The sequence below is a fragment of the Nicotiana sylvestris genome, chromosome 7, assembly GCF_000393655.2.
Source record: "Nicotiana sylvestris chromosome 7, ASM39365v2, whole genome shotgun sequence".
Taxonomy (NCBI): domain Eukaryota; kingdom Viridiplantae; phylum Streptophyta; class Magnoliopsida; order Solanales; family Solanaceae; genus Nicotiana; species Nicotiana sylvestris.
Window position 1 is genome coordinate 162,175,294 of NC_091063.1, and position 10,309 is coordinate 162,185,602.

Here is a 10,309-nt window from a genome sequence, read left to right on the forward strand (position 1 = left end):
TGCTCCCACTAACCAGTAACCACAACTTTTCGAAAAAAAACAAAAACAAAAATAGCCAGATGGTAATTGAAAAGTAGCCACAATTATAAAAGGAATCGAAACTTAGCCACTTTTTTCATGTAAAGATAAAATTTGAACAAAAATACCCTTAAAAATATGAAAAAATTCTAGCATAATATGTTGGAGTTCGAGCTTTTTACACATGAGATTCTAGCATAATGTGCTGGAATTTAATAATGTGTTGGAGTTCCAACACAATATGTTGGAAGTTTATTCGCAGGAGCTCCAAAATCCAGCATATTATAATTTTGTTCAGATTTTATATCCACATAAAATAATACTATCTTTTTATAACTATTATTTTTCAATTAACGATACAAAAATTTACTAGCCAATACTGTTTTCACCAACTTTTCATATTCTTGAGATCCAAAGGGAGAAAAAAAAAACAGAGTACACACTAGTAGGCACACACTTTCATTAACAACCCTCGTCACACTCACCCACCCACTCATCAGCCGACACCATTTTGAAATATTCCTATATAACCAGAGTTTCATACGCATAGCTAATATTGCACTTACCTTAGATCTGAAATTTTTCCTCCGCTGCAGCAAAAAAATATATCAAAACAATGGAGTACGAGGGAATTCTTTTGGGCATGGGCAATCCATTACTCGACATCTCAGCTGTTGTAGATCAAGATTTCTTGAACAAGTAATTCTTTCTTATATTTCACATAACCCCAGATGCACAAATTCCCCATTTTAGCTACTTTTGCTGTTTTGAGCTGATTTTTGTTGTATCCTTTTAGTTTGATTTTATAGATCTCATTAATTTCTGATGCTTTATGTACATAGTGGCTATATATGTGTGTATGCATAATAGGTTATGTGTAGATTTGTCCATCTTTTTCTATTCTCAATGTAATCATTTTTTACTAGTGTCTTAAATTGGATATTAGTGTTTATATATGTAATTGTACTATGCTAGTGTTTAATAATTCAGAGGCCTAATGGCGGATTCAAGATTCTACCACAAGTCATTTGATTTATTGTACTTATTTAGTGACCTTTTTAACACATACAAGGTCTGAGCTAAAGCTACCGGGTCCGGATGGACCTGTAATTAACACCCTAAATCCGTCCCTCATAGCCTACAGTTGTGGCTCTAATATGCAGAGAGCGGGTGCTGTCATGCCCACATCCCTCCTTTTGTTATGTGTATAGCTGAGCAATTTCTTGTACATTTATAATAAACTAGCAGTGAATTTTAGCTCTAACGTGTGTTGGTTTTACTTGCAGCTTTGGGTTCTCTTTTTTTCTTTCATTGTATCAATTGAATGACCTGGTTTTTAACTTATAGGTATGACATCAAGCCAAACAATGCAATTCTTGCTGAGGAGAAGCACTTGCCTATGTAAGTGGTTTCTTTTTCGTCGTAGTTATTTGTATGTTTAAAATAAATCATTAGATTAATTATACATGTACTGAGTAAATTTACCGGATACTACAACTTCCAAAGACTTTATAGCTGCTAAACTTATCCTTTTGTTGCCGAACTTGTTTGATGAAATAATATTTTGTATTTACAATAAAATTTTTGGGCTTTTCTTTTTCACGCTCTTAAGTGTCTGGCTGGTGAGAATACATTATCTTAAAGGAATACTTAATAGGAGTAGGTGTTATTTTGTGTAACATTTTCGACTTGCTATTTGAGCCTACAAAATTAGTGATTAGCCTATTGCTGTTGCTGGTTTGAGCTTTGAAAGAATAGTTATATATTTGGGGGCACAAACACTAAGTAAGAAAGGCTTCCAGAACATGTTCTGCTGAAGAAAAACATCAATTTTGTGCCTTTATTAAGGAAGCTGTTCGATTCTTCGAAATACTGAAAGAATTTTTGTATTCCAGGTATGATGAACTGGCATCCAAGAGCAATGTTGAATACATTGCTGGAGGTAATTAGCCCCTCCCTTGACTCATTGTTTGTATTAAATAATATTCTGCATTGAAGATACTAGGAACATTGATCACGTTGTCTTAATTCTACATTGCAGGTGCAACACAAAATTCTATCAGAGTGGCTCAGGTGTCTTGTCGTCATTGTTATAGTGGTTCTTGGCAATCTTACATGACCGTGTAGTGCAGAACAATAATTTTCCTTTGGCATTTGCAGTGGATGCTACCATTTTCAGGTGCAACAAGTTACATGGGCTCGATTGGAAAGGACAAGTTCGGGGAGAAAATGAAGAACAATGCAAAGGATGCTGGCGTCAATGTAGATTCTTAGTCCTTAATTTTCTCCTCTTAGTTTGACAATGCTTTTGTATTTTGCTTGCATTTTGGATTCATTAATACAATTATTGCTCATCATTTGCCTACATCTTCTATGCTTTGAACTTATACTTGTCTTTACCTATGATTAAAATAGGTTCATTACTATGAGGATGATGCTCCAACAGGGACTTGCGCTGTTTGTGTACTAGATGGCGAGAGGTTAGTTTAAAGCAATTTTGCATTTTGTTTAATACGGTTCTGGTGTAGAGTTTAGTCTTTCCTTTTCTAACCAAGGAGGGAAAGGAAGAGAAAAAAAGACATTCTTTTGTCTACATAATACAGGAAAAATATTTGTTTGCATTTCCACATGCTCTTTTTGTTAAAACTGATGATCTGGTTTTGATTCTGCAGGTCATTGGTAGCCAACTTATCAGCTGCAAACTGCTACAAGGTTGACCATTTGAAGCGACCAGAGAACTGGGCCTTGGGTAGGAATCACATTCCTGGTTTTATACAGCTTAGACCTCAGATAATCAGTCTATTTTAATTAACACATCTGTTTTTGGACAGTTGAGAAGGCCAAGTTTTACTACATTGCTGGATTCTTTCTCACTGTTTCCCCAGAATCTATTCAGCTTGTTGCTGAGCATGCCGCTGCCAATAACAAGGTACACACTTGACATTATTTATGTGTGACTGGTCTTTTTGGTAGTTTTTGCATGAAACAATCACGTAATGTAATATTCCACCCGTGCTGCAGATCTTCTCGATGAACCTTTCAGCACCATTCATCTGCGAGTTCTTCAGGGATCCCCAAGAGAAAGCCTTGCCGTAAGACAAATGCCCTACCTCGTCAAGGTAACTGAAGGTAGAAAGATACTGATCTAAGGGTTGGCTTTTCTGTTTTAGGTATATGGACTTTGTATTTGGAAATGAGACCGAAGCAAGAACCTTCTCAAAAGTACATGGATGGGAGGTAATGGATGCTTAGCTTAAAGGTTTCTCCCGTTGATGTTGACTTTGTGGTACATGGCTAACTTGTTGATTTGATGACTAGACTGATAATGTTGAAGAAATAGCTCTGAAAATCTCTGAATGGCCAAAGGCATCTGAAACACACAAAAGGATCACTGTTATTACACAAGGTGCTGATCCTGTTGTTGTTGCTGAGAATGGGAAGGTGAAGTTGTTCCCTGTAATACCGTTGCCAAAAGAGAAACTTGTTGACACCAATGGTGCTGGTATGTGGTCTATGATTGTTCCTGTTTCTTTTTCGATAAAGTTAAAATTATGATCACCAATTTTAATTAAGTGGTATTCAATAGGTTTCCTCTTCTGATATTGATAAAATCATACCCAATTGACTCAGTTAATCAGCCTTTCTTTTGCATAGAACATAATACGAACCAAAGCATGTAAGATCCAGAATTCTAACCTTTGAGCAGTTAATGTGACATTATAAAGATTCACTGCAATCTTTTCAACACTTTTTTCTATTAATTCGTCTGAAACTTTCAGCCGTTTTTGTCCGGGGTCTTTTTGAAATATTGCAAATAATTTTTCCAAAATGCTTTTATTTAAGTTTTATTAAAAAGATTTTGCAAAATATTTTCAGACTATTTTCCGAAGAAGTGGTTTTGAGGGTGTTTTCCAAAGAAAAGTTCTTCTCCCACTCACACAACACTTACAGATCTTCAAGAATACTATAACTAACCAAACATGTTTCTTTTGCACAAACTTTGCTCCGGAAATCTTTCAAAGAAAAATGCTTTTTCAAGAAGTTCAAACTTCTTCCAAAGTCATATTCTGAAGAAGTGTATATTTTCGATAGTTAATGGGAAATTGTATATAATGTGAGAATATCGCACAATCTTGAACATGGTTAATGGGAAGTTCCCATCTACCAAAGCCTCCTATGCTGGTGGGAGGTAGTAGGTACCCGGTGGTATAGTCGAGTGCGCGCAAATGCAAGCTGGCCTAAATACTAATGTCGTAGAAAGCTCAAAAATTTTAAAATCTACTAGTTTTATGTGGTCTCGTAGAATTTCCTTTTAGTGTTCCCCTCTAACCTTATACTTGAGATATTCTTTTATGATAGGCAATGTAAATGTTATTCACATTCCAGCACCAGCTTGGTTCCTTTTCTAGATATCAAAAACAGCAAAAGCGTACTTCCTTCTTCCTATTATATAATTTCGTTCCACGCATAGAGTTTGTTCCAAATGTTAGGCATCACCTAGTTGGGATAAAACTCTTTTACCAAAACCTGGAAGTGAACTACCATGGTCCATTGTATTACTGTAACTCTGTTCTAATTCTAATCCATGAACTGTGTTTAGTCTTTCATGTACATTAGGCTGGTCATTTAACATGTCTATTCTTACTTTGATAGGGGATGCATTTGTTGGGGGTTTCTTGTCACAATTGGTTCAAGGAAAACCTGTTGAAGATTGTGTAAGAGCAGGATGTTACGCGTCAAATGTTATCATCCAAAGGTCGGGTTGCACATACCCTGAGAAACCAGATTTTGCATAAGATAAGTTCTTATTCTTGGTTTCTAGTGTTATCTTGACAGAACATATTCGACTTCTAGTATTTAGTACTTGGTCGAGTAATTCCAATTGTTGGGCTATTGTTCCCAAAATTCTACCCATGTTGTGAGGAATTTTGATTGCCTTTTCATCATTTGAGATTTGAGAATAATATTGTACTAGAAAATTTAAAATAATTCTTCCAATTTCTGGGCTATTGTTCCCATATTTCTAGCGTGTTGTAAGGAATTTTGACTGTTTTTTCATGTCATTCAAGAATAACATTGTATTAGGAAAATAGAAATGTGTCTTTTCCCAATTTGTTTTGTTTCGTACTTTTAAATCATAAATTTTAGAATGGGAATGGGATTTTGCTTTGTTATTTCTACTTGTCTTTCTAAATCTTATTTTGAAATTCATTGTACTCTGTAATTTAGTGGCAAAATCGAATATGCATATGACGTAGTGAAGCGTTGATCTATTGTGGTAAAGTTTTGTAAGAAAAATTCATAACAAATAGTAATACATCACACGTAATAATTTTTCTTGGTCCATTAAGATAAAATGATGTTATTATAGATTTAAAAGATGTTATTAGAAAAAATTTGAAGCAATTCTTTTACCAAAACTCTTGAGTTTGTTGTGGATGAAAGTTAGACATTGAGGTTGGTTTTCTCTCCTTTAGTGGGAGAATCAACTCAAAGGGAATGTTAATAGAGGCCTTGCTTTAGGTCGGTGCCCAAAATAATGAGGCCCCAAAAATTTTAATTGTAAATTTTATCATTTTATAATTTTTTTTTCTCCGTAGACAAGTTCTAATGTTTGTAGAGTTTTTATTTTAAAAGTACATTATTTTATATTTTAAAAAAAGAAGAAGAAATGAAGACAACCTACTTATTAAAATTAGAAATATTGTCAACGCTGAATTAAACTATTCTAATCTTCATATTAGTAAATGAAGTTTTTTACAACAAAATCTAAGGTAATACATTGCAAACACATGATTAACATCTTATCAATTTGAATTAACCTTTATCAATATAAATAATAATATTACTCTGTGAAATTAAAACTTTATATCTTGTAAGAATACTAATTAAAAGAATACTACGCTATAAATAATACTTGGGATAATTTTTGCAACTTGTGTACGTGTGTCTATATATACTAATATATATACATTAATGTTTAAGGCCTTTTATTAAAATTTAAATTTTATTGAGACGCCCTTATGCCTACCCGTGAACGTGACTGAATGCCTTTGATTTTAGATGAATGCAGTCAATTTAGGAATGTTAGTGTTTAAATTAGCGGATGGAATTTTGAACTGAAATTATATTGCATGTTAGCGTCTTTGCATTTGGAAATTACAATCGCAATTTTTTCTAGTAACACGTTGCTTTTCCAAGGTCTTCAATTAAAATATACTTGTTGGGTGTGGGGGAGGGCCGTCATTTAGGGTATTGGAGACCAAATAGGAGATTTAATTTTTTTTAGGATTTCAACAATCTCGTGGTCCTTTTTTAAGAGTGAGCTGGAGCAATAGAGCTTGACATGAGCGATGGTATCAAAATGCTTGACACACTTTCTTCCTAGATTTCATCGGCAGAGTTCATATCTGAGGAGAAGAAAATCTAATTTAAATTAAAACAAAATTACAACAAAAAAGATGAATGACAGTGTATTTGTTTAGAAAAAGTGGATGATAATAACAACAACAATGAATCGGATATGGACAAATAGAGCAATAATTAAATACAATTGGTGGACAATTTGGTAGGCAACATTCTCCTATAAAGATTTGAACGATATGTGTATACGGGTAAAATCGGGGATAATGCATACATTGATTTCCTCGTGAAGAGAACGGAAGAAAGGAACGGACGCACGAGAATGAAATCAAGGCCGGGAGCCCTTCGTATCGAGATCCACGAAAGGTGTACTCATTATCGGGTATGATAAAGCGACGCACCCCGGACCCAGAACGAGTTCTAAGGCCTCGAGAAATACGGTAAACGGTTACACACGACAGATAGAGGGCCGTGATATTCACACCTAACCAGATATCATGGCGCAGATCTCACTCGACGTCGGTTATGAATCAGTAATTAACGAGAAAAGAAGATTTTTACCTTTTTAGACTTATACTAGGATGAAACTCTCCTACTATATAAAGGGGAAGTTTTTCTTTTGTAACACACATTGTAACAAGCGAATCAAAGCAATATAAGTTTATTTCTATGCCTTTTAACTATTGCTAAAGCTCTTATTTAACTGTTTTGTTCTTCATTCACAACCGAGCTCGAACCAAGGGTCCAATCGAGGACGAGGTCATTGTTCAATCTAAGTTCGGGCTAGGCCATAACATTACAACTAGTTTAATCGTTTATTTTGTCTTTAACTCATTTATCTAGTACTCTTGATTATTTGTGTTAAATTGAACCACATATCCTTAAAACCGCGTACAAATTTAATTGTTATCCTATTTAAGGGTAAACAGTTTGGCGCCCACCGTGGGGCTAAGAATAATAGTGGTAATTTGATACAAATCTCCATAACACATCCTATTTTACGCTTGTTCATTAAAGTCTTAATTTCAGGTCAATAAAAAAAAGTCGAACTCTCAGTCTGCCCCCTTGAACGTTGATGCTAAGTCTGACCATCATGGCGAAAATAATGATTTGGTGCCTAGCAACGAGGTGCCTCCTGCTGATTCCAACGATGTCCCAGTTGCCGATCCGGTCGATGCTAACTCACATGTGGGCATCGATGTCAATTTGCCGACTAATCCCGAAAACAGCATTCGCGGGGGACCCCAACAGCTCGAGAAGCACCCGAAGGCGAAAATGATGGGGTAAGCCTACGGTTAATCTTCGAAATGTTGCAAGCTCCACAAGAGGCAATAGCAGAGCTACAAAATCAAAGCCACACCCCCAAGAGGGTCGAGCCCGAACAATCCTGGGAAAGCACCTGAAGAAAGGAATAAATCACCGAGAGACCAGGTGAAGACGAGCCCAGGGTCAATCCCGAGATAATGAAAACTCTTGAAGCATTGATGAAGTGAGTGGAGTCAGGCGAGAAGAAAATTGAGGCTAACGACAATAAGGTGGAAACATATAATTCCAGAGTCGATCAAATCATGGGAGCACCCCCGATATTGAAGGGGCCAGATTCTAAAAAATTTATCCAGAATCCTTTTCCTCCAAGCGCAGCACCGAAGCCGATCCCAAATAGGTTTCGTATGCTCGATATCCCCAAATATAACGTAACCACAGATCCAAACGAGCACGTGACCTCCAATACGTGCACAATCAAGGGGAACGACTTAGAAGACGATAAAATCGAGTCGGTGCTACTGAAGAAGTTTGGGGAGATATTGTCCAAAGGACAATAATATGGTATCACAACTTACCCCCAAATTACATTGACTCATTTGCTATGCTTGCACATGCTTTCGTAAATGCCCATGCGGCGCCATCAAGTTCGAAACCAGAAAGTCAGACTTTTTCAAGGTTAAACAAAGAGACAACGAGATGCTCAGGGAGTTCGTGTCAAGGTTCCAGATGGAACGGATGGACCTGCTCCCGATTGCAGATGATTGGTTCGTTCAGGCATTCACTTAGGGGCTTAACCTCCAAAGTTCCTTGGCCTCTCAATAGCTAAAATAAAATTTGGTAAAGTACCTAGCGGTGACCTAGGCTGATATCCACAACAGGTACCAATCAAAGATCAGGATCGATGACGACCAATTTGGAGCTCCTTCTAGGTCTATTTACCCCATCAGGGCCAATGATAGGTCTAAGAGAGCCGTTGATCATGATTCAAGACCGGTCCGAGATCGATACCAACTATACAACGCGGACCGAAGAGGAAATGGGTCCGGGCATCACCCCACAAGGAACGAGAAAAGAGGCTATCGAGGGCGTACTAGTTGAGGTTTGATGAGCAAAAATGGTTTCGACAGGCCACTCTAGGGTACGGAAGCACCGAGATTATCAGAGTATAACTTCAATATTGATACTGTCGGCATTGTGTTAGGCGTCAGGCACATCAAAAAGACCAAGTGGCCCCGACCATTGCAGTCCAACCCTACCCAAAAGATACTAACTTGATGTGTAAGTATCGCGATACTCATGGTCACAGGACCGAGGATTGCCGGTAGTTGAGAGAAGAAGTTGACCGATTATTCAACAACGGGAACCTCCGAGAATTTCTTAGTGATCAAGCCAAAAACCACTTCAAGAATAAGGACACCAACAAACTGGTTGAACAAGAGGAGCCTTAGCACGTCATCAACATGATCATCAGAGTAGTCGATGTCCCCAAGGACCTATGGTAAGCGCACTAAAGTATCTATCACAAGGGAAAAACACACCCATGATTATGTCTCGGAGGGAACCATTTCGTTTAGTGATGAGGATGCTGAGGGCATCGTACTGCCTTACAATAATGCACTGGTAATATCCATACTTATCAATAAATCTCGAGTTAAATGTATGTTAATTGATCTAGGTAGCTTGGCCAAAATCATTAGATCAAGGGTCGTAGAGCAATTGGGGTTACAAGACCAAGTCGTGCCGGCAATCTGGGTGTTGAACGGATTTAACATGGCATGTAAGACCATTAAAGGGGAGATAACCTTTCCATTAAACACTGTCATGACGATCCAAGAAATAAAATTCTACGTGATCGAGGGGGACATGAGGTATAACGCTCTATTCGGAAGGTCGTGGGTTCATAATATGAGGGCGGTAAACTCGACCTTGCACCAGGCGTTGAAATTCCTCACACCGAGGGGAAGTCAAGACAGTCTATGGAGAACAGCTGGCCGCAAAGGAGATATTCGTTGTTGAAGAGGTAATCCCGATACCCACGATTTCGACATCAAGGAACGCGGAACCGACCAGAAAGAAGAAATTAAATTGCAATCACTGATGCCGGCCTCGACTGAATTGGAGGAACGAGAAGCAGACGAGGAGGACGATTACGGTGTCCCTTGATCATTCATAGCTTCTGATGACGCTAACGCCACCAAATCAACAGTTGAAGAGTTGGAGCAAGTCGTATTAATCGAACACCTACCAAACCGAAAGGTATGCCTGGGCACGGGGTTAACCCCCGAGCTCAAGAAAAAACTCATTAATTTTCTTAATGAGTTTCTCTTGGTCCCATCTTAGGCATCTGGTTGAACCCGAAGTTCCATCCGATCAAGCAGAAAAGGAGGCCATAGTCTGAGATCAAACATGCATTCATCAGGTATGAGGTATCCAAATTTCTTAAAATAGGATCCATCCGGGAAGTTAAATACCCGGACTGGTTAGCTAACGTAATGGTAGTGCCTAAACAAGGGAATAAGCTATCCATTCGGGAAGTTAAATACCCAGACTGGTTAGCTAACGTAATGGTAGTGCCTAAAAAAGGGAATAAGCTAAGAATGTGTGTAGATTATAAAGACCTAAACAAGGCATGCCCTAAAGATTCTTTCCCTTTGCCTAACAT

The 10,309-nt window shown here is 37.6% G+C and overlaps 1 protein-coding gene across 1 annotated transcript; it reads left to right on the forward strand.

Annotated features, from left to right (window-relative positions):
- Window positions 1–455: 455 nt before the first annotated feature.
- LOC104240846 (adenosine kinase 2-like) lies at window positions 456–5,129 on the forward strand. Its single transcript, XM_009795739.2, has 12 exons — window positions 456–717; window positions 1,366–1,419; window positions 1,914–1,960; window positions 2,060–2,091; window positions 2,179–2,280; window positions 2,434–2,498; window positions 2,691–2,767; window positions 2,850–2,947; window positions 3,040–3,110; window positions 3,189–3,255; window positions 3,337–3,520; window positions 4,672–5,129. Exons 1-12 carry the CDS (start codon window positions 635–637, stop codon window positions 4,812–4,814), a joined length of 1,023 nt encoding a protein of 340 aa, XP_009794041.1. The 5' UTR covers window positions 456–634; the 3' UTR covers window positions 4,815–5,129.
- The last annotated feature ends 5,180 nt before the right edge of the window (window positions 5,130–10,309 follow it).